The sequence below is a fragment of the Microcaecilia unicolor genome, chromosome 2, assembly GCF_901765095.1.
Source record: "Microcaecilia unicolor chromosome 2, aMicUni1.1, whole genome shotgun sequence".
In the NCBI taxonomy this organism is placed as follows: domain Eukaryota; kingdom Metazoa; phylum Chordata; class Amphibia; order Gymnophiona; family Siphonopidae; genus Microcaecilia; species Microcaecilia unicolor.
Window position 1 is genome coordinate 114,310,368 of NC_044032.1, and position 23,535 is coordinate 114,333,902.

A 23,535-nucleotide genomic window follows, 5' to 3' on the forward strand; every position below is an offset into this window, starting at 1 on the left:
GCGAGACGAGGGACAACAAGTTGTTGGCTCTCGTCTCTGGGAGATAGGCGCGAGCCGTCCGAGAATCCAGCAGAGCTCCTATGAATTTGAGTTTCTGCACTGGGAGAAGGTGGGACTTTGGATAATTTATCACAAACCCCAGTAGCTCCAGGAGGCTAATAGTCATCTGCATGGAATGCAGGGCTCCTGCCTCGGATGTGTTCTTCACCAGCCAATCGTCGAGATATGGGAACACGTGTACCCCCAGTCTGCGAAGTGCCGCTGCTACTACAGCCCAGCACTTCGTGAACACTCTGGGCGCAGAGGCGAGCCCAAAGGGTAGCACACAGTACTGGAAGTGACGTGTGCCCAGCTGAAATCGCAGATACTGTCTGTGAGCTGGCAGTATCGGGATGTGCGTGTAGGCGTCCTTCAAGTCCAGAGAGCATAGCCAATCGTTTTCCTGAATCATGGGGAGAAGGGTGCCCAGCGAAAGCATCCTGAACTTTCTTTGACCAGATATTTGTTCAGGGCCCTTAGGTCTAGGATGGGACGCATCCCCCGTTTTCTTTTCCACAAGGAAGTACCTGGAATAGAATCCCAGCCCTTCTTGCCCAGATGGCACGGGCTCGACCACATTGGCGCTGAGAAGGGCGGAGAGTTCCTCTGCAAGTACCTGCTTGTGCTGGAAGCTGTAAGACTGAGCTCCCGGTGGACAATTTGGAGGTTTTGAGGCCAAATTGAGGGTGTATCCTTGCCGGACTATTTGGAGAACCCACTGATTGGAGGTTATGAGAGGCCACCTTTGGTGAAAAGCTTTCAACCTCCCTCCGACTGGCAGGTCGCCCGGCACTGACACTTGGATGTCGGCTATGCTCTGCTGGAGCCAGTCAAAAGCTCGTCCCTTGCTTTTGCTGGGGAGCCGAGGGGCCTTGCTGAGTTGCACGCTGCTGACGAGAGCGCGCGCGCTGGGGCTTAGCCTGGGCCGCAGGCTGTCGAGAAGGAGGATTGTACCTACGCTTGCCAGAAGAGTAGGGAACAGTCTTCCTGCCCCCAAAAAATCTTCTACCTGTAGAGGTAGAGGCTGAAGGCTGCCGGTGGGAGAACTTGTCGAAAGCGGTGTCCCGCTGGTGGAGCTGCTCTACCACCTGCTCGACTTTCTCTCCAAAAATATTATCCGCACGGCAAGGCGAGTCCGTAATCCGCTGCTGGATTCTATTCTCCAGGTCGGAGGCACGCAGCCATGAGAGTCTGCGCATCACCACACCTTGAGCAGCGGCCCTGGACGCAACATCAAAGATGTCATACACCCCTCTGGCCAGGAATTTTCTGCACGCCTTCAGCTGCCTGACCACCTCCTGAAATGGCTTGGCTTGCTCAGGGGGAAGCTTGTCCACCAAACCCGCCAACTGCCGCACATTGTTCCACATGTGTATGCTCGTGTAGAGCTGGTAGGACTGAATTTTGGCCACGAGCATAGAAGAATGGTAGGCCTTCCTCCCAAAGGAGTCCAAGGTTCTAGAGTCCTTGCCCGGGGGCGCCGAAGCATGCTCCCTAGAACTCTTGGCCTTCTTTAGGGCCAAATCCACAACTCCAGAGTCGTGAGGCAACTGAGTGCGCATCAGCTCTGGGTCCCCATGGATCCGGTACTGGGACTCGATCTTCTTGGGAATGTGGGGATTAGTTAGAGGCTTGGTCCAGTTCGCCAGCAATGTCTTTTTTTAGGACATGATGCATGGGTACTGTGGACGCTTCCTTAGGTGGAGAAGGATAGTCCAGGAGCTCAAACATTTCAGCCCTGGGCTCGTCCTCCACAACCACCGGGAAGGGGATGGCCGTAGACATCTCCCGGACAAAGGAAGCGAAAGACAGACTCTCGGGAGGAGAAAGCTGCCTTTCAGGAGAGGGAGTGGGATCAGAAGGAAGACCCTGAGACTCCTCGTCAGAGAAATATCTGATGTCCTCTTCCTCTTCCCACGAGGCCTCACCATCGGTGTCAGACACAAGTTCACGGACCTGTGTCTGCAGCCATGCCCGGTTCGACTCCGTGGAACCACGGCCACGGTGGGAGCGTCGAGAGGTAGACTCCCTCGCCCGCACCGGCGAAGCTCCCTCCGCCGACGTAGTCGGGGAGCCTTCCTGGGAGGCTACCGCAGTCGGTACTGCAAGCGGCACCGATGTCGGAGACCTCACCCCGGGCAATGGGCCAGCCGGCGCCTCGCTCGATGGTACCGGTGGCGCAAGCACCCCCGGTACCGGAGGGGTAGGGCGCAACAGCTCTCCCAGGATCTGTGGGAGAACGGCCCGGAGACTCTCGTGCAGAGCGGCTGTAGAAAAAGAAATGGAAGCCGATGCAGGTGTCAATGTCAGAATCTGTTCCGGGCATGGAGGCTGTTCCGGGCTGTCCAAAGGGGAGTGCACCGACACCTCTTGAACAGAGGGCGAGCGGTCCTCTCGGTGCCGATGCCTACTGGGTGCCGACTCCCTCGGCGACCCAGAGCTCTCGGTGCCGACACGGGAAGGGGACCGGTGACGATGCTTCTTCGACTTTTTGGGACGAAGCATGTCACCGGAGCTTCCCGGCACCGACGAGGAGCCGTCGCTTCCTCGGGGCCGAGGCTGAAGGAGGTCGGTCTCGGGGGGGCTGTACCGCAGGAGCCCTCAGGGTAGGGGGAGACCCACCCGAAGGCTCACCGCCACCAGCAGGGGAATGGACAGCCCTCACCTGCACTCCAGACGAAGCACCACCGTCCGACGACATCAGCAGACGAGGAGGTCTCGGTACCACCGACGCCAACGCAGCCGTCCGATGTCTCGGCCCCGATGCAGAGGGCCGATGCCTCGATGCAATCGGGGACGAGGATGAAGGTCCGGGCGCCGACGACGTCGAAGCAGTCGATACTCCCGGTGCCGATGCCGACGAAGAGCCCGAGAACAAAACGTTCCACTGGGCCAATCTCGCTACCTGAGTCCGCTTTTGCAAAAGAGAACACAGACTACAGGCCTGCGGGCGGTGCCCAGCCCCCAGACACTGAAGACACGACGCGTGCCTGTCAGTGAGCGAGATTACCCGGGCGCACTGGGTGCACTTCTTGAAGCCGCTGGAAGACTTCGATGTCATGGGCGGAAAAATCGCACCAGCGAGATCAAAACTCAAAATGGCGAAAATGGCACCACAAAAAAAGGGAGAAGAAAACTTCGAACCGAGGCCTAAATAGGGCCTACCCCGACGATGAAAGAAAACTTACCGGGGCAAAACTAGAAATACAGGAAGGGGAACAGACTGAAAAGGTCTCCTTCCGACACTTTTTTTTTTTTTAAGCGAAGTCCAAAAACGACGCGCGAGGTCAACTTTCGGGGCGCGAACGGCGAAACACGACCGTACCGAGCGCGGACAAAAGAAGACTGGCCGGCACGAGCCGGTTCAGGCGGGAAGACGGCCGCGCATGCGCGGTGCGCATCGGCGCGCGAGGACTAGCAAAGGACTTTGCTAGAAAGTGTTCCGATTGGAGGGGCTGCCGTGGACGTCACCCATCAGTGAGAACAAGCAGCCTGCTTGTCCTCGGAGAAATATACCTTAAGCAGCCTGGAGTGCTGTTTTGTTCTCCCTAGATAGTAGTGACAAATTCACTGCACTGAGAGGAATTAATACCACCCTAAATCAAAGCATACTGCACCAAACAAAAAATGTTAAAAGGTCTTTTTCCTTAACGTGAACTCCATTTACCATTACCCTTTGATGCTTTCTACTCTACTAGTTTCTAATCCAGTTAGTCACTTTAGGGCCCATATCAAGGGAACTCAGTTTATTTATACATTCCCCATGCAGAACTGTGACATAGGCTCTGCTAAAATCTAAGTGCCCCATATCTAGCGCACTCCCATTTGGTCACCTAATCAAAAATATTCAGATTGTCTGACAAGACCTAGGTCTAATAAAACCATGCTGCCTCGGATCCTGCAAACTATTAGATTACAGAAATCTTACTATCCTCTGTGTTAGAAGCATTCCTACTCCTTTAATATTAACCTAATGTAAATTTCTTAAATTTATTTGGTATATATTTTATGTTTGTAATGTTTTAAATGTAACTGATTGTTGGTTTGAACCTGAAATCAGAAGCCCCAATTGTCAAACGCAAACAATGCAAAAAAAATTACAATGTGCATTTAATGTATAAAACATCAGAAAAGTGAAGTTACTCACTTGTAGCAGGTGTTCTCCGAGGACAGAAAGCCAAGTATTCTCACATCAGAGTGACGTCATCCGACAAAGCCCAATGTGGATGCTAATGAGATTACTGCAGAAATTTCTAGCAGCGTCCCACCAAAAATGCGCTGGTGTCATCCCTCTCGACACACAAGGTGGGTCCCCTCAGTCATGTAAAATAGCTAAAGAATACAACTCCAAGGGGAGGTGGGAGGGTATGTGAAAATACTTGGCCTGTTGTCCTCAAAGAACTCTTGCTACAAGTGAGTAACTTCGCTTTCTCCAAGGACACACAGGCTGTTATTTCTTACACTGTCCATATTCTCACATCTGAGAATCCCTAGTTATCAGGCTTCGATAACAGGGACTCAAAACATCGAGGCCCCAGTCAATTAACCTGAAACTATCAACACACTAGGTGTGAAGGTGCAGCCTGGAACTGAAGAAAACTGGGCCTTAGGGGGTGGAGTTGGATTCTAGACACTGAACAAATTCTTCAGGACTACCTGACCGAACCGACTGTCACATCAGTTACTCTGCTCAAGGCAGTAATGAGATGTGAATGTGTGGACAGAAGACCACATCGCAGCTTTACAAATCTCCTCTGTGGAGGATTACCTCAAGTGGGCTACTGACATTGCCATGGCTGACATTATGAGCCTTGACATGACCCTCTAGAGTGAGCTCAGCCTAGGAATAAGTGCAGGAAATGCAATCTGCTAGTCAATTAGAAACTGTGCGCTTGCCGATGGCTTCCCCCATCCAGTTTGGGTCAAAAGAAACAAAAAGATGAGTGGACTGTCTATGAGCTTTAGTGCACTCCAGATAGGAAGGCTAAGGTTCGCTTTCAATCTAAAGTATGTAGTACACTTTAGGAAGAAACTTAGGGTGCTGGCAGAGAACTAATCTATTGTAGTGAAACTAAGATGGTCCAGCTACTAGGGCCTGAAGCTCACTGACGTGACCGCCACCAAAAACACAACTTTCCAGGTCTAATACTTCAGATGACGGGAATCAAGTGGCTCACAAGGAGCGTTAATCAGCTGGGTGAGGACAATATTGAGACCCCATGACACAGGTGAAGGCTTGATAGGAGGCCCTGTCAACATCAAACCTCTCATGAAGCAAACAACTAGAGGCTGTACAAAGATGGGCTTACCTCCCACACAGAGATAAGCACTAACTGCACTGAGATGAACCCTTACAGAGTTGGTTTCAGAGTTTTTGTGTAGGACAAGCGAGGGGATCTAAGATCTTGCCCTAACACCAGACGGCAAACCTCCTCCACTTAAATGAGTAACACCTCTTAGTGGAGTCTTTCCTGGAAACGAGAAAGACACACCCTCCGACAAATCTAAGGAATCAAATTCTATGCTCTCAACATCTAAGCTGTGAGGGCCAGGAATTGGAGGTTGGGATGTATAAGGGGCGATTAGGACCATAGTACCCTGGTCTTGCTCAAATTTCAGGAAAGTCTTCTCTATAAGAGGTACTGGAGGATACAGAAAACCTCCCCCCCCCCCCCCCAACAATGGAGGAAAATAGCATCCAACTCTAATCTGCTGTGTGATTTGAGCCTGAAACAGAACTGGGAGATCTTGTTGAGATAAGTGGTAAAAATATGCTCTGAGGGGGGTGTCCCACTCTCAAAAGATCTTGCAGGCTACACCCATGTTGAGAGACCGCTTGTGCGGTTGCAAAAACCCTGCTCAGTCTGTACAATAGGAGGCTGTCCTTTCCTGTAAGGTATGTGCCTCGGAAGACCATTCCGTGAAGGAAAGCCCACTGCCAAACCCCCAAGCCTTCTGACAAAAGGGGTAGGATCCCGTATCCCCCTGTTTGTTTACATAAAGCGAAGACACTTATCTGTAGCAGGTATTCTCCAAAGACAGCAGGTTTCTTATTCTCAGAAGTAGGTAGAGGCCATCCTGCGTCGCCCGGCTTGGCAAATATGCCAAAGAAAAATCCAGAGCTTTTTGAAGCGTAAGCTGCACTCCAGCACATATGCACGCTTAGTTTAATACAAAAGCAAAAAAAACCAAACAAATAAAAACATGAAAAAAGACAACACACACAGGGAGTGGAGGAGTGGCCTAGTGGTTAGGGTGGTGGACTTTGGTCCTGGGGAACTGAGGAACTGAGTTCAATTCCCGGCACAGGCAGCTCCTTGTGACTGTGGGCAAGTCACTTAACCCTCCATTGCCCCATGTAAGCCGCATTGAGCCTGCCATGAGTGGGAAAGCGCGGGGTACAAATGTAACAAAAAAAAAAAAACCTTCAAGGGGAGGTGGGTGGGACTGTGAGAATAAGAAGTCTGCTGTCCTCCGAGAATACCTGCTACAGGTAAGTATCTTCGCTTTCTCCGAAAACAAGCTGACTAGCTTATACTCACAAGTAGGGAATCCCTAGCCTCCAGACTCATCCAAAACAACAAACAGTGGTCAACTGGGCCTTGCAACGGCGAGGACTAAACGCAGATTAACCTGATACTATACACAAACTAGATGAGAGTGCAGCCTGGACCAGAATAAAATGGGCCTAGGAGGGTGGAGTTGGGATTCTAGACCTCAAACAGATTCTGCAAAACTGACTGCCCAAACCGATTGTTCCATCGGGTATCCTGCTCAAGGCAGTAGTGAGATGTGAATGTGTGGACTGAAGACCACATCGCAGCCTTGCAAATCTCGTCAATAAAGGCGGACTTCAAGCGGGCTAACGCAGCAATGGCTCTGGCATTGTGAGCCGTGACATGACCCTCCAAGGTTATTCCAGCCTGGGCATAAGCGAAAGAAATGCAATTTGCCAGCCAACTGAATATGGTGCATTTCCCGATGGCGACCCCCATCCTGTTGGGATCAAAAGAAACAAAAAGTTGGGCTGGACAGACTGAAGGGCTTCATCTGCTCCATATAAAAGGCCAACGCTCTTGAAGTCCCAGGTATGTAAGCTGCTTTCGCCAGGATGGGCATGAGGTTGGGGAAAGAATGTTGGCAAGACAATCGACTGGCTCACATGGAACTCCGACACCACCTTTGGCAGGAACTTATGGAGTGTGCAGAGGATTACTCTGTTGTGATGAAACTCAGTATAAGGTGTATCCACTACTAAGGCCTGAAGCTCACTAACCCTACAAGCTGAAGTAACAGCCACCAAGAAAACAGCCTTCCACGGCAAGCACTTCAGATGGCAAGAATTCAGTGGCTCAAAAGGAGCTTATACAGCTGGGTGAGAACGACATTGAGATCCCACAACACTGGTGGAGCTTTGATAGGGGGCTTTGACAAAAGCAAACTTCTCATGAAGCAAACTAGAGGCTGTCCAGAGATGGGCTTACCCTCGACACAATGATGATAAACACTAATTGCACTAAGGTGGTCTTCAGATCAGACTCTGATACGTGTGGAAGGTATTCAAGTAGGGTCTGTGTAGGGCAAGTAAGGGGATCTAGGGCCTTGTTCTCACACCAGACGGCAGACCTCCTCCATTTAAAATAGCACCTCTTAGTGGAATCTTTCCTGGAAGCCAGCAAGATACAGAAGACACCCTCCGAAAGACCCAAGGAAGAGAATTCTAGGCTCTCAACATTCAAGCTGAGAGAGCCAGAGACTGGAGGTTGGGATGTAGAAGCGACCATTTGTTCTGTGTGATGAGGGTAAAAAAACCTCCAAACGCCAAAGTTATTCAGAGGATAATTCCAGAAGAAGAGGGAACCATATCACCAATAGGACGAAATCAGAATCATGGTTACGTGGTCTTGCTTGAGCTTCAACAAAGTCTTTCCTGCTAGAGGTATCGGCCAATACGCATAAAGAAGACCTGTCCCCAACTGAGGAGGAACGCATCTGATGCTAGTCTGCTGCAGGCCTGAAGCCAACAAAACTGAGGGATCTTGTGATTGATCTGAGTGGCAAAAAAAATCCAAGGGGTGCCCCATGCTTGGAAGATCTTGTGGGCTATGCACAAACGGAAAGAACACTCATGTGGTTGTACTATCCTGCTCAGCTTGTCAGCCAGTGGTGTAGAACAAGTAGAAGTAAACTGATATTTTACTTGTTCCAAAAGTACAAAGGACTAGGGGACACTCAAGGAAGTTTCATGGAAATACTTTTAAAACAAATAGGAGGAAATATTTTTTCACTCAACGAATAGTTAAGCTCTGTAACTCTTTGTTGGAGGAGGTGGTCACAGCGGTTAGCGTATCTGGGTTTTAAAAAGTTTTGGACAAATTCCTGGAGGAAAGGTCCTTAGTCTGCTATTGAGACAGACATGGGAAGCAACTGTTTGCCCTGGGATTTGTAGTATGGAGTGTTGCCACAATTTGGATTTCTGCCAGGTACTTGTGACCTGGCTTGGCCACTGTCTGCAAAACAGGATACTGGGCTAGATGGACAATTGGTCTAACCCAGTATGTTCTTCCTCTGACTCCCAGTAAAGCTCCTCATTGGACAGTATCTCCCTATAGGATGTCAGAGACCGAACCTGCCTCGATGACGAAGAGCCATGTCCTTGGGAGTGGCATCAAGAAGCCAGCTCCCATCTCAACTCTGGTGAAGCTTTCTCCACCGACGTCGAGGGGGTGCTGGCTTGGGTGGCAGTCGACACCGGGGCCGCAAGCAGCACCAGTGGCCGCACTGCAGGCTAAGGGCCAGGAGGAGCCGCAGCAGAAGGTATGGCAGGTGCAAGCACCCCAATACTGATGCACATTGCTGCATAAGGCCATCCAGCAGCTCAGGAAGCAAAGCCCAGATGCGCTCATCAAGTGCCAATGCCGGAAAAAGCTGGGGTGTCAGATGTGGCGCAGGTTGTAGAACTGCTGGGGTCAATTCAGGAGCAGGATCTCAGCTGCTTGAAGAGAGTCGCATCGGCACCTCCTGTATGGAGGGAGAGCGGTCCTCCCTGTTCCAACGCTTCTTGGGTACCGAATCCTTCGACACCCCAGAGCTCCCGGCACGTGTCGAGGGTGAGTGATGACGATGCTTCTTGGCCTTCGCCCGAAGCACATCACTAAGAAAATAAAGGGCAGGTTTATGGTTCAACATTTTTATTGATGACAATTGAAAAGAAACATATTCCACATGTTAATCATACAAATGTCCAAAACTAGAAGTACACTCAGTAAAATCAAAGTACTACTGTCTGTCATCATAATTTTTAACATTTTATCCCCCCCCTTTACTATGTCATTTTTTACTTCTTAATATAAAGGGCAGGTTTAAAGGGAGAAAATAAGAAAAAAAACAATGAAAAAACTGAAGAAAAAATAGCCATAAGGCATCAAAAGCTCTTTTGAACCGGGCGAGTGAGGAGAGGCTGAAAGAGCTCACCTTCTCCTCACTCGGAAAAAAAAAGAGAACTGAGACAGCATTCACGCAATGGGCAGGAAGGCAATTGCGCATGCGTGGTAGATCACGGCTTACACTCCACACTTTTTTACTTTGGCAAAAATGCCAGACTGGCGACAGAGCCTGCTTGTTCTCTGAGAATTCAAGACCTACCTTTTTCAGAAATTCTTATACGATTGCTCAGATTTAGTATTAACATGTAAACATGTGACTTATTATATTCCTAGTGAATGACTAGTACTCTTAGAATTGTGATCCGCTGAACTATATATTTGTTTAGGATAGTTCAGAAATATTAGACTTGCATTGTCTTGTACTGCATTGCCTTAATATCCGGGTGCAATCTCAAACTTTACTTGGTCCAGAATTAATTTCTTATATTTTCTCCCAAACTCACCTTTTCCCTTCCACATTTCTTTACCTTTGTTGGTAATGCCATCTTCCTGTACCCTTGGTTCATAACCTTGGGGGGGGGGGGGTATAACTCCTTGCTCTCCTTCTCTTTTCACACTCTAAATATTGCCCAAATGTGGTTTGTCAGTGTATCATCACCCAAGACCACCACTTTTTTTCTGAACACACTATCAGAACTTGTCCACTTCTGTCACCTCCCACTTAGACTACTGCAACCTCATGCATATAAGTTTGAAGTTGAACCATCTTTCTCTGTGACAGTTTACTCAAATTCAGTTACCCAACTTATCTTTCTTCAGTGTCATTATGACTATGTTACCCTCTTCTCAGTTCTACACTTCTCTATATTAATTTTAACATTCATTTCAAAAATACTACTACTCACTTACAAATGTATTCATTCTGCTGCTCTAAGCTCTCTCTCATCTCTCTCTTCATGAGGTAAACTGCAACTCTGTGCACCGTTCTCTGCCACTAACTCCAGGCTCTGCACCTTCCAACTCACTGCACAGCTGGCCTTCCTGAACTGATGCTTCTTGCTCAGTCTCTGGCAATGTTCAATTTCTATTTAAAACCCTACCTCTGAGATAGGGTTTAAACCTAAACTGACTACCCAATCCTGATCTTTTCAGAGGGACTTGTATGTGTATCTCAACTAGATTCTAAGATCCATGGAGCAGTGACTGTTCTTTGAGTGTTTGTCAATGCTGAATGCATCTAGTAGCACTATAGAAATGGTTACTTCTAGTAGTACTAATGATGCCATTAGAGATATTCTCAAGAATTCATCCTAGAACTGCTCTCACTTAGACCTTTGAGAGTATTCGAAATACATCTTCCATATCATCCTATACTTTTAACCAAAAGCAGATAAAAACTGGAAGCCATCTTAACAGAAGGAACACTTGGTTAAATTTGAGCACAGAAATCAATACTTGGCTCAACTATCAGGCCTATCATCTGGCTAGGGACCTCTTCAGTGAAGCCTAGCTACTAGCTTGGACAGTGGCTAGCTTTATGGCCTTGTGTTAAGCCTTCACAGCACAGGCAGAACTACTGGGACCATAGACCAACTAACTTAAATTCACACAGCATCAATAACTATGGAGTTGGGGGTGAGCGAACAGATTGGTCTGGAGGTTGAACAAAACAATCAAAATGGCATTATGCTGATGTTAGCTGAATACTGTACAAAAAGATCACAGGATCATAGCAGGCCAGATGTTTGAACACAGTCTCAATGTTTTTGTAGACATCTGGCTAGTTGCAGACTTGGTGGGGGATTAAATATGGGAACTTACACTGTCAGCTACCAAAGAAGGTAGAGAACCAATAATGGGGTAAAGAAACTAACTTTCATAAGGGGTGATGTCATAAAATTAATCAATCTTAATATCCATGATATAACTATGGACCAGAATAACTGGGCACACTGGATAAGTCAATTGGTATTTTTATGCCATCATTTACATAATGTTATTGCGTTGTTGTTGTTTTATTTGGGGGGGGGGGGGGGGGGCAAGGGTTCCAGCTAAGCTTAAGTTCACCAGCAAAGAACAGAGGGCACTTCTAACACCAAAACATCCAGGGTGACATTCAGAAGCAGATTTCATAGCCATCAGCCTTGTTGTCCTTCTCAAGGCAGATATAACACTTTGTGATGATCAGGAATAGGTATCTTTTGAGCATTTTTGGGAGAGATTTAGAAACCACTAACCTACTTCTCTGACTTACTCAGAAAAATTGACGTGCATAATCAAAAGGAGGAAGTTTTCAGAAGTTGGCCTGCAAGAAAGAAAACAACTAGAAGCCTGCCCTATACCCTCTTTTCTGTTGAAAATATCAGAGAATAGTGAAAAGAGGTTGATTAGCTAGAAGACAACAAAAAGTAAAAGAGCCAAAAAATCTGCTTGGGAACTAATGTATAACTTTTTTTGGCTGTGGCAAGGAGAACAAGAATATGAATACTGAAGAAAAGAGAGTCTACTAGAAAAAAGGGAACAGAATATCTGTGTAGCCACAGCAGCAAAGGAAGCCATGTGAATTAGCAGTGAAATAATTAAGGAGTCCTTTTACAAAGGCTCGCTAGCGTTTTTAGCACGCACTAAATGCTAGAAACACCCATATGGGTTTCTCTAGTGTTTAGAATGTGCTAAAAACGCTAGCGTGCCTTTATAAAAGGACCCCTAAGTCTTTACCAGAAAGCTCCAAGTTTGTTCCACTTGGCCTCATGCACATTCATGCCCCTGATAATACCCATGATCCCCACTGTCTTCAGAAAAAGTAAAAAATTTATCAGTCATGAAGAAAGGTAACTATAATTCGGCTGAATTTTCTTTTTAAAATATACTTTCATCTAGACTGTAATTATCTTACCACTTTCAAAGTAACCTGGACTTACAAAGTCTAGTAGAGAAGTGTTTTTGGACTAAGCTGAGTATATGTCTTGCTTCTGTCTTCTGATTAACCTACAAGAAGTAAATACAAAAATAAAAAGAAATGGACAACTGTATTCACAATTAACGTGAATTTGTAATTACATAAATATACAATTTATGACAATATGACTATAAAGAAATGTTCATCTTGCTTGTTCCATTAATTGCATATTTAATACTAAAGTTACTCCTGCCGGAATTCTCCGCCAAGAAAAAAAAAATCAAAATTCTGCACAAAAAAAAAAAAAAATCAAAATTCTGTGCACAAAATTTACAAATTCTGCAAGTTTTGTCATAATTTAACCAATATTACAGCCTCCCCTCCCCGTACACACCACCATCCATATTTTCCCAGCACCCACATATAGCATCCACTTTTTTTACAACCCCCCCTTACATCCACCTTTTTTACAGCCTTCCTCCCTGCACCCACACATAGCAATAACCTTTTTTTTTACAGCCTCCTCCCCTCCATGCAGCCACAGCATCCACCTTTTTCACAACCCCCTCCCACCCTACACCCACACATAGCATCCACCTTTTTTTTTTTCTTACAGGCCCCTCCCTCCACCTTTTTTATGGCCTCCTCCCTACCTCTCTTTCCCTACACCCATCCATATTTTTTTTCAGCCACCCCTGAAGTCACCCGTGAGGTAGGAGAAAGCAGTGCTGCATTGGGAGAACCTCTTTGGGGCAGGAAAGAACCCCATTCTTTCCTGCCTGCTGATGTTGCTCTAGGCCAGTGCCACCACTTTTTCCAAATGGCCAAGACTTCCTGTTGCAGTCTCATGAGATTACTGTTTGATGTCTTGGTGGCCATTTTAAAGAAGCCGCGGCACCAGCCACAGAGCAGTGGCAGCAGGCAGGAAAGAATGGAGTTCTTCCCCCCCCCCCCCCCCCCAAAGAGAAGCTCCCGATGCAGCACCTCTTTCTCCTACCTCACGGGCGACTGAAGGGGCAGCTGGAAAAAAAATATGGATGGCATGGACCACCAGGGCATACTCAGGTAGGCCCAGTTGAGGCTTGGGGGGACAGTAGTGGAGCCAGCCAGCAATGTGGGCAGGGGAGGCAGGTCAACCAGCCAGCCAATTCCCCTCAGAGTGCACATTCTGCACAGAATTCCAGCAGGAGTATAAAGTGAAAGAAATTTGAGAAAAACAATAAGTGCACACAAAACTACATTGCATAATAATCTAGCAAAATCACTAACAAAATATTTTATATTTTTTATTAGTCTAGCCTGTATATTTTAGCTACCTTAACATTTTCAAACATGGATTTTTCATTTTAAGAGAGAAAATTGAATTCATCGCTACCTTAGCGCAGTTTTCAGAAGTCTTGGTCTCTAAGTATTAAATTACTTTTCTATTCAAATACTGCATAGAAATAAATCCATTCTAGCCTGCTCCGGTTGAGTAGGGCAGAAAAATTCACCATCAAAAGCTTAGCTTAATATAAATAGCATCTTATATCAGGCATTTACAAGTATGTTTTATCAAATCTGGGAGCCAGCAGTCAAGACCTCTCTAAGTTCTCCTTCCCAACTCCTCCAAATACTGTCCACAATGATTTTTTTTTTTTTTTGGGGGGGGGGGGGGGGGGGGGGGGGGGAAATCCCCTCCCAGATCAGCTCTTTTAGAAAGTGATTTACCATATATACTCAAGTATAAACAGATTTTTGGTTTAAAAAAGGGGACCTATTATTGCTCATTATAGTGACAAAAACCCTCTATATGCTTAGTGTCAAATAATACAGCTGTATAACTATATTAGATATATTTAAACAGTGCTCAGAACTGGGTGCGTAAGTGAAGCTAAAAAACAGCTTTATATGCACACCACCACTTCCTGCATCATCGCACCGTCAGCCCTCCCTTCCTACCTTAATTCAGGGGCGTAGCCACGGGCGGGCCTGGGCCCACCCAATTTGGGGTCAGGCCCGCCCAGCAGCAGTGTACCTGACAACGATTCCAGTTGCAGGCTCCGCTCGTAGTCGCAGCGATTCCCACACGCTGCTTGCCAGCTGCCGCTCAACACTCTCCCTGCGCTACTAAAGCGCTAACTCAGAAGCCTCTCCTCTGCAGAGGAGAGACTTCCGGGTTAGCGCTTAGTAGCGCAAGGAGGTTGTTGAGCGGCAGCCGGCAAGCAGTGTGTGGGAATCACTGCGACTACGAGCGGAGCCTGCAACTGGAATCACTGTCAGTCGGGTCCAGGAACACTGCTGCTAGGCGGGCCTGCAAGGAGGGTGAGGGAAGATGAAGTGAAAGTTGCTGCAGCTGCGCGGGGGGGAGGGATGATGGGGAAAAGATGTCGCATGGGGGAGGGAAGACGGTTGACAGCAGCTGCACAGGGGAAAGGGAAGATGGAAAGAAAGATGCTACACAGGGGAGAGGGAAGATGGAAAGATGAGGCATGGTAGGTGGGTGGGTGGGAGGGGGAGATGCATGGGGAAGAAGGGAGAGATGCAGCAAAGGGTGGAGGGGTGAGGAAGGGGAGAAGTCTTGGCTGTGTATGAGGTGGAGGGGAGGGAGACATGCTGCATAGAGAGGGAATAGGTGATGAGGGGGAGAAATGGTGACCATAGGGGTGGAGAGGAGGGAGAAATGGTGGGCATAGGGGTGGAGGGAAGGGAGAAATGTTAGACATGATGGTAGAGGGGAGGAAGGGAGAGATGCATTGGAAGGGGAGAGAGATGTTGGATCAGAACACAAAGGAGAGGGAGAGAGAGATGGTGGACAGTGGGAATGAGAGGGGGAGATAGACATGGGGGTGGATGAGAGGGAGGGATAGGTACACAGTAGGTGGTGAGGGGGGAAATGGGCCATGGGGGAGAGGACAGGAATGAAGAGAGAAGGGGCAGAAAAATATAAGGCTACCAGGGTGGGGTGGGGAGGCGATCACATGCTGGTTAGAAGGGTGGAGGGAGGAAGACGATGGGAATGGTGGAACCCTGTGGGAGAGGCCAAGAGGGGGAGGAGGGGTGGGAAGGACATGAATGAGAGATAGTGATTACAGAGGGTACAAATATGGTAATGGGGATTAGATTAAAGATAAAAGAGAAAGTAGGGATGGGGAGGAGTAAGATGGGGAATGGGAGTGCTAGTGGGTAAAAGAAGAAGATGGAAATTTGATAGGTAGTTGGAAAGTAAAAAGGAGACGAAGAAGGGTGAGAGAGAGCAGAAAAGAGCTAAAAAGGAATGATCAATATGTCAGAGGCAGGAATAGTAAGGGGACAGGAGAGAGGAGAAAAGACAAATGGACTGCAGCCGCTTGAAGAAGAATTAGCAGATGACAGAGAGGAAAGCAGAAAACAGAAATTGGAACCAGCAAGATGGAAAAATAAAACGTCCAGACAACAAAGGTAGAAACAAAACATTTTATTTTGAATGTTTTAAATGGAATATGTTAGCTTTTGGAAATGTGCATAGCAAATGTCTTTCTATTGTGTTCTGTAGAAAAGGAAATGCATCTCTGTTTTATGTCTCCAGTTTTGCAATAATGTTTAACTTCTTAGGGTTCCCTTTCAATTTTTGTCTAAATATTTTTATTTCTAATTTGTGATCCCTTGTTCTGTATTTGGTGAGGGTATTTGGTGTGATAGTAATGGCAGGTGGGAGATTGGAGGGGAGGCAAAGAGGAGAGGAAATTGGGGAGGGGCACCCTCCTTTATTTTCTGACCTGGGCCAAGTAGGTCTAACAACAGTCCTAACCCTTGCTGTATAGCTGGTGAGGATTCCCAGGCATCCCCAGCTAAGGACCTCCTCCAAAGGCGGCCAGAACTCCCTTCTACCAAGCTCTGGCAACAGCATCCTTGAGCCATCGACAGCTAAGCATGTGTGGGGTGCTGGCATCGGTGGCTTAGGGTCATTGCTGCTGCCTGCCAAGCTTGGCAAGTCTTTAGCTGACTGAGCTTGAGGATCCTCATTAGCTAAAGTATTTATATTTTGAGGTGGAGGTAGGGCGGAGCAGAGAAAATTTTGTGCCCACCCACTTTGGGCTCAGGCCCACCCAAAACTGGCTGTCTGGCTACACCACTGCCTTAATTGCAAGCAAGGTCCAATGATAGAAGTGATTATTGATTATTTTGGTAGGAAAAAATGACTGTTTGTACTTAGCTTGGGCTGGCTGGGAGCAGTACACAGTGGAGTGCGCTGGATACTATATTAGGGTGCCAAGTGATATAATATCTTCTTCATTTTTTATCCTTTTTTTTTCCATGCGATATCAAAACGTTTCACACTCTCTTTTCTGACCGCCGTAAATAAGGTGAGTCTGAGAGGGGTTACGGCCACAGACATGACAGTACCTCCCCCCTCAAGGCTCCCATGTCCCCACGGGAGCTTTCAGGTTTCCATGGGTAACAATGGTGAAACCTACGGAGGAGCTTCACAACTGGACCATGATTAGCTGGACTGGAGCTTGAACTCGGCTGGGACTCAGCATCTTGGCTGGAACTGGAACTCAGCTTAGGCTCAGCATCTAGGCTGGAACTGTGACTCGGTCTGGACTCAGCAGCTTGGCTGGAACTGGAACTCAGCTTGGACTCAGCAGCTTGGCTGGAGCTGGAACTCAGCAGCTTGGCTGGAGCTGGAACTCAGCTTGGACTCAGCAGCTTGGCTGGTGCTGAAACTCGGCTTGGACTCAGCAGCTTGGCTGGAGCTGGAACTCAGCTTGGACTCAGCAGCTTCGCTGGAACCAGAACTCAGAGTGGGCTCAGCATCATCTTGGCTGGACTTCAAACTCGGAGCGGAGTCAGCATCATCTTGGCTGGAACTCAAACTCAGAGCGGACTCAGCATCATCCTGGCTGGAACAAACTCGGAGTGGACTCGGCATCATCTTGGCTGGAACTCAAACTCAGAGCGGACTCAGCATCATCCTGGCTGGAACAAACTCGGAGTGGACTCGGCATCATCTTGGCTGGAACTCAAACTCGGCAAAGGCTCGGCTAGAAATGCCACTCGAACTGGACTCAGAGGCTTGACTGGAAGCGTAACTCGGACTGGAATCGGAGGCTTGGTTCCAAGTGCGACTCGGACTGGACTCCGATGCTTGAGTGGGAGTGCCACTTGACCTGGAATTGGAGGCTTGGCTCGGTTAGCAGCGTCACTCAGACTGGACACAGAGGCTTGAGTGGAAGCGCCACTTGAACTAGGATAGGAGGCTCGGTTAGACGCGCCGCTCGGACAGGCCTCCGAGCCTGGATGGAATTGGGCCTCGGCTTGGACTCAGCAACTTGGCTGGAGCTGGAACTCGGCTTGGACTCCGGAGCAATTCGGCTGAGAGCATCCCTCCGGATGGACTGCTGATAAGCCTGGACCTCGGGATCCATAGCACGCTTTCTTTCCACAGCAGCTTCCCGGGTATCCCGCAGGGCTGGGTCGGAGACAAGTAGGCGGCGGTATTCCCAGAGCGGGGTCCTAGGATCAATGGCAGAAGGTAAAATTATGTATCATACCTGATAATTTTCTTTCCATTAATCATAGCTGATCAATCCATAGACTGGTGGGTTGTGTCCATCTACCAGCAGGTGGAGATAGAGAGCAATCCTTTTGCCTCCCTATATGTGGTCATGTGCTGCCGGAAACTCCTCAGTATGTCGATATCAAAGCTCCATCCGCAGGACTCAGCACTTAGAGAATTACACCCACAAAGGGACACTCTGCCCAGCTCACCACCGCCGAAACGGGGGAGGGGAATTAACCCAGCTCATCCCCACACAAGTGGGGGAGGGGAATCCGTCCAGCTCATCCCCGCGGAACGGGGGAGGGACACCACACCCGCCGATGCGGGGGGATCTGGCTTATCCTGCAACCGCAACCGCGGGAGGAGCTGACTGACCCTAACACCGCCGAAGCGGGAGGGGTACAAAGCTGCCCTACAGCCGCACGAAGCGGGAGGGAGTGCCGGCAGAATTTAAATCTCAATCCAGCCCCGTAAAACGGAGGGGAGAGGAATGCAGCAGCTCACTGTAACACAAACTCGTCTCAACTCTTGAAGAATCCAAGTGAAAAAATAACTTGAACACGAAGTCTTCTTGAACAGGAACTGAAGACTAAACTTGAATCTGAAATGCAATCAGAATATAAACAGTACAGATATCTGGGAGGGACTATGGATTGATCAGCTATGATTAATGGAAAGAAATTATCAGGTATGATACATAATTTTACCTTCCATATCATCAAGCTGATCAATCCATAGACTGGTGGGATGTACCGAAGCAGTACTCACCCAGGGCGGGACATAGAAATCCCTGACCGCAACACTGAAGCTCCAAACCGGGCCTCCGCCCGAGCAGCCACAGTCAAGCGGTAATGCTTGGAGAATGTATGGGCCGAAGCCCAAGTTGCCGCCTTGCATATCTCTTCCAAGGAGACGGAACTGGCCTCTGCCATCGAGGCCGCCTGAGCTCTTGTGGAGCCTTCAGCCGGATAGGTGGCACCTTCCCCGCGGCCACATAAGCCGCTGCAATGGCTTCCTTGACCCATCTTGCCACTGTAGGCTTAGCAGCCTGCAGACCCCTACGAGGACCTGCAAACAGGACAAACAGATGATCCGATTTCCGGAAATCATTGGTCACTTCCAAGTATCTGATGATGACTCGTCTCACATCCAGACATCTGAGAGCAGAGTATTCCTCTGGGTAGTCCTCCCTACGAAAGGAAGGGAGACAGAGCTGCTGATTCACATGGAAGCGAGAAACAATCTTGGGCAGGAAGGAAGGCACTGTGCGAATAGTCACTCCTGCCTCAGTGAACTGCAGAAAAGGCTCTCGACATGAGAGCGCCTGGAGCTCGGAAACTCTTCTGGCTGAAGTGATAGCCACCAAAAAGACTGCTTTCAACGTCAGGTCTTTCAGAGATGCCCTCGACAAGGGTTCAAAAGGCGGCTTCTGCAATGCTCTTAGCACCAGATTGAGATTCCATGCAGGCACCACAGAGTGCAGAGGAGGGCGCAGGTGATTAACTCCCTTAAGAAAGCGCACCACATCTGGCTGTGAAGCCAGGGAAACACCCTTCAGGCGGCCCCTGAAGCAAGTCAGAGCCGCTACCTGGACTTTAAGGGAACTGAGCGACAGGCCTTTCTCCAGACCTTCTTGCAGGAACGCCACACTGAAGAAATTGGAGCAGTGAAGGGAGAAAGTGAGCCTGCTTCACACCACGCTGCAAAGGTACGCCAAACCCTGGCGTAAGCAGTAGAAGTAGAGCGCTTCCTCGCTCTCAGCATAGTGGCGATGACCTTGTCTGAGAAGCCCTTCTTTCTCAGACGCTGCCGCTCAATAGCCAGGCCGTAAGACCAAAGGGGGAGGGATCCTCCATCACCACGGGACCCTGATGTAACAGGCCCTGCTCCACAGGCAGTCGCAGAGGATCGTCGACTGAGAGCCTGATCAAGTCCGCATACCAGGGACATCTGGGCCAGTCCGGACCCACCAGGATTATCCGGCCCGGATGCTTTGCCACCCGGTCTAGCACCCTGCCCAACATGGGCCAGGGCGGGAACACATAGAGAAGCTCTTGTGTCGGCCACTGTTGGAGAAGAGCATCTACTCCCAGGGATCGAGGGTCCCGTCCTCTGCTGAAAAAGCGCGGCACTTGGCAATTGGCCGATGACGCCATCAGATCTAGGCTCGGCTGGCTCCAGCGCTTCGTGATGTCCAAGAACGCCTGAGCAGATAGCTGCCACTCTCCGGGCTCCAAGGTATGGCGACTGAGAAAGTCCGCCTTGACATTCATGACTCCGGCAATGTGGGCCGCTGACAGCTGTTCCAGGTTCGCTTCCGCCCACTGGCATAGATTCATGGCCTCCTTGGCTAGAGGGGCGCTCTTGGTACCTCCCTGGCGGTTGACATAGGCCACAGCAGTGGCATTGTCCGACAGGACCCGTACTGGCTTCAACGCCAGTACCGGGATGAACTCCAAAAGCGCCAACCGAATGGCTCTGAGTTCCAGGAGGTTGATAGACCACTTTGCCTCTGCAGGAGACCAGAGCCCCTGCGCTGTCCTTCCCAAGCAGTGGGCTCCCCAGCCCGTCAACGAGGCGTCCGTCGTGACGACAATCCACTCTGGGGTCACCAGAGGCATCCCTGCAGACAACTTGTCTGTCTGCAGCCACCAGCTCAGCGCCTTGCGCACTGCTGGGTCCAAGGGAAGGCGCACAGCATAATCCTCCGACATCGGAGTCCAGCGCTGCAACAGAGAGTGTTGTAGTGGTCTCATATGAGCCCTGGCCCAGGGCACTACTTCCATCGTGGCCGTCATAGAGCCCAACAGCTGCACATAGTCCCAAGCCCGAAGAGGAGAGGCTACTCGGAACTGGTCCACCTGAGCCTGAAGTTTGACAATCCGATTGTCTGGCAGGAACACTCTGCCCACTTGGGTGTCGAATCGAACTCCCAGATACTCCAGGGACTGAGTCGGGCGCAGCTGGCTCTTCTCCCAGTTGATGATCCACCCCAGGGAGCTCAAAAGAGCAACCACCCGGTTCACAGCTTTGCCGCACTCTGCATAAGAGGGGGCTCGGATCAACCAGTCGTCCAGATAAGGATGGACTTGTACTCCTTCCTTTCGCAGGAAGGCCGCGATGACCACCATTACTTTGGAAAAGGTCCGCGGAGCAGTAGCCAACCCGAAAGGGAGGGCTCTGAACTGGAAGTGTCGTCCCAGGACTGCAAAACGCAGGAAGCGTTGATGAGGAGGCCAGATGGGAATATGCAGGTACGCTTCCTTGATGTCCAAGGAAGCCAAGAACTCTCCTGCCTTCACTGCCGCTATAACAGAGCGGAGAGTCTCCATGCGAAAGTGCCGCACTTTCAAGGCCCGATTGACCCCTTTGAGGTCGAGGATAGGCCGGACAGAACCTCCTTTCTTTGGTACCACAAAGTAAATGGAGTAACGTCCCTTGCCAATCTGATTTTCTGGCACCGGAACGACCGCACCCAGGCGGATCAGGTTGTCCAATGTCTGCTGCACTGCCACAGCTTTGACCGGAGACTTGCAGGGAGAGAGTACAAACCCGTCTCTTAAGGGTCGGCAGAACTCTAGCTTGTAGCCGTCTCTGATGACTTCCAGCACCCAAGCGTCTGAAGTTATTGTGGTCCACTCGGCCAGAAACGAGGACAGCCGTCCTCCAATCTGTACTGGGGCGTGGACCAAGGACCCGTCATTGGGTACGAGACCCTGGGGGAGGACCGGAGGGAGCACCTCCGGGACGGCGGTCTCTGCGAAAGGAATGCTGCTTGGGGGAGAAATTCCTCTTGAAGGAAGAGGGGGCAGAGGAGCCCGACCTGCCCGGGCGGTACCGACGGGCTTCCTGAAACCGTCCTCTGGAGGTACCGGAACGAGTACTAGCCCGAGCCCTGACCTCTGGTAACTTCTTGCCCTTAGACGTGCCGAGATCGGTCACGATTTTGTCCAGTTCGACCCCAAAGAGCAGCTTGCCTTTAAAAGGCAATCTAGCCAGGCGGGATTTAGAGGCGTGGTCAGCAGACCAATGTTTCAGCCAAAGCCACCGCCGCGCAGAGACTGTCTGAGCCATGCCTTTAGCTGAGGCTCTCAAGACATCATACAGCAAGTCTGCCAAATAGGCTAAGCCCGATTCCAGGGCCGGCCAATCAGCCCTCAAGGAATGATCTGAGTGGGAAGCCCGCTGCACCATAGTCAGGCACGCCCTGGCCACATAGGAACCGCAAACCGAGGCCTGCAAACTTAAAGCAGTCGCCTCAAAGGACGACCTTAAGGCCGCCTCCAATCTTCTGTCTTGGGCGTCCTTTAGGGCCGTGCCACCTTCCACCGGCAAAGCCGTTTTCTTAGTCACCGCAGTGATTAAAGAATCCACGGTAGGCCAAAGATAGGCCTCACATTCACTTTCAGGCAAAGGATAGAGGCGGGACATAGCCCTAGCCACTTTGAGGCTCGCTTCCAGGACATCCCATTGAGCCGAAATTAAGGTGTGCATGGCATCATGCACGTGGAAGGTTCTAGGCGGGCGTTTCGTCCCCAGCATAATGGCAGAGCCAACAGGGGCTGAGGGAGAGACGTCCTCCGGAGAGGAAATCTTCAAAATGCCCATGGCCTGCACTAACAAGTTGGGCAAATCCTCTGAGCTAAAAAGCCGCGCTGCAGAGGGGTCATCCGCTCCAACCGAGCGGGGATCCGTCTCCTCCAAGGAATCCGCAAAAGACCGTTGGGAGAACTCAGATACGCTGCCCTCATCTACATCGGAGGAGACAAGGTCCTCCAAGGCCTGGGAATCAACCCGAGGGCGTTTACCTCCGGGGACCTCAACCTCTTTACCAAACGAGGGAGCAGGGGCAGCGTTTTGCATAAGGAAGGCCTGATGCAGCAGCAAAACAAACTCGGGGGAGAAACCCCCCAGACTGTGCACTTCCGCAGCCTGGGCTACAGCCCTAGACGCACCCTCAACCGGCGCTCGCAAGAGCGGGGGAAAGACATGCTGCGCATCCAAAATGGCGTCCGGCGCGACACTCCGCGAAGGAGCCGCGCGGGAAAAACGGCGCTTAACTTTAGCCGCTTTGGTGCCGTCGCCCAAATTAAGGGCGTCCATGGCATTGTCGTCTCCCTCAAGGGCGGCCCACGAAGAAGCCGTCCGAGCCGCGTGGCCGGCCAAGATGGCGGAGGCGAGCAGCGGGGGATGGGCGTTTATGGCGGGAAAAACCGCCACGCCGGAGAAAGGACCGGGACACTCATCGGTCACGAAACTGTCACCCAACAAGGGCGAATCAGACTTTAAGACCCCCGCATCCCCTCTAGAAGCGCCTAAGCGATCCGGGGAGCGACTCTTTGCGCCCTCGCCCTCCGACGCCATATGCCACGTGGAGATCAATCGGGGAACCCCCTGCCCGCTATAAAAAGGTAAAAATTACCTGCTTTCCGCTCCGAGCTGTAACGACCTGGTGTCCCAGTGAGTAGCTGCAATAAACATTTAAATAAACGCCTTTAAGGACGTTCAAAAATTTTTTTTTTTTTTTAACGGAGCCAGCGGGAGGGGGGAGAAAAGGAGGGACCTGGCGCCACCAGGTTTGCACTTGCTCAAGAAGAGCCCTCAACCCCACGCACTCAACAAAACCTAAAAATTAGGCTTGGAGGCCTAGCCAGAGCTGCTGCTGTGTGTGACCACCACCTGCTGAG

At 49.9% G+C, this 23,535-nt stretch overlaps 1 protein-coding gene across 1 annotated transcript in view; it reads right to left on the reverse strand.

Moving 5' to 3' along the window:
* The window catches only part of TENT2 (terminal nucleotidyltransferase 2), a 245,491-nt gene that overhangs the window by 94,309 nt on the left and 127,647 nt on the right, over positions 1-23,535 (reverse strand). Inside the window, exon 6 of the mRNA XM_030191942.1 lies at positions 12,347-12,413. Coding sequence (XP_030047802.1) covers positions 12,347-12,413 — 67 coding nt within the window. The remainder of the gene's footprint in view (positions 1-12,346; positions 12,414-23,535) is intronic.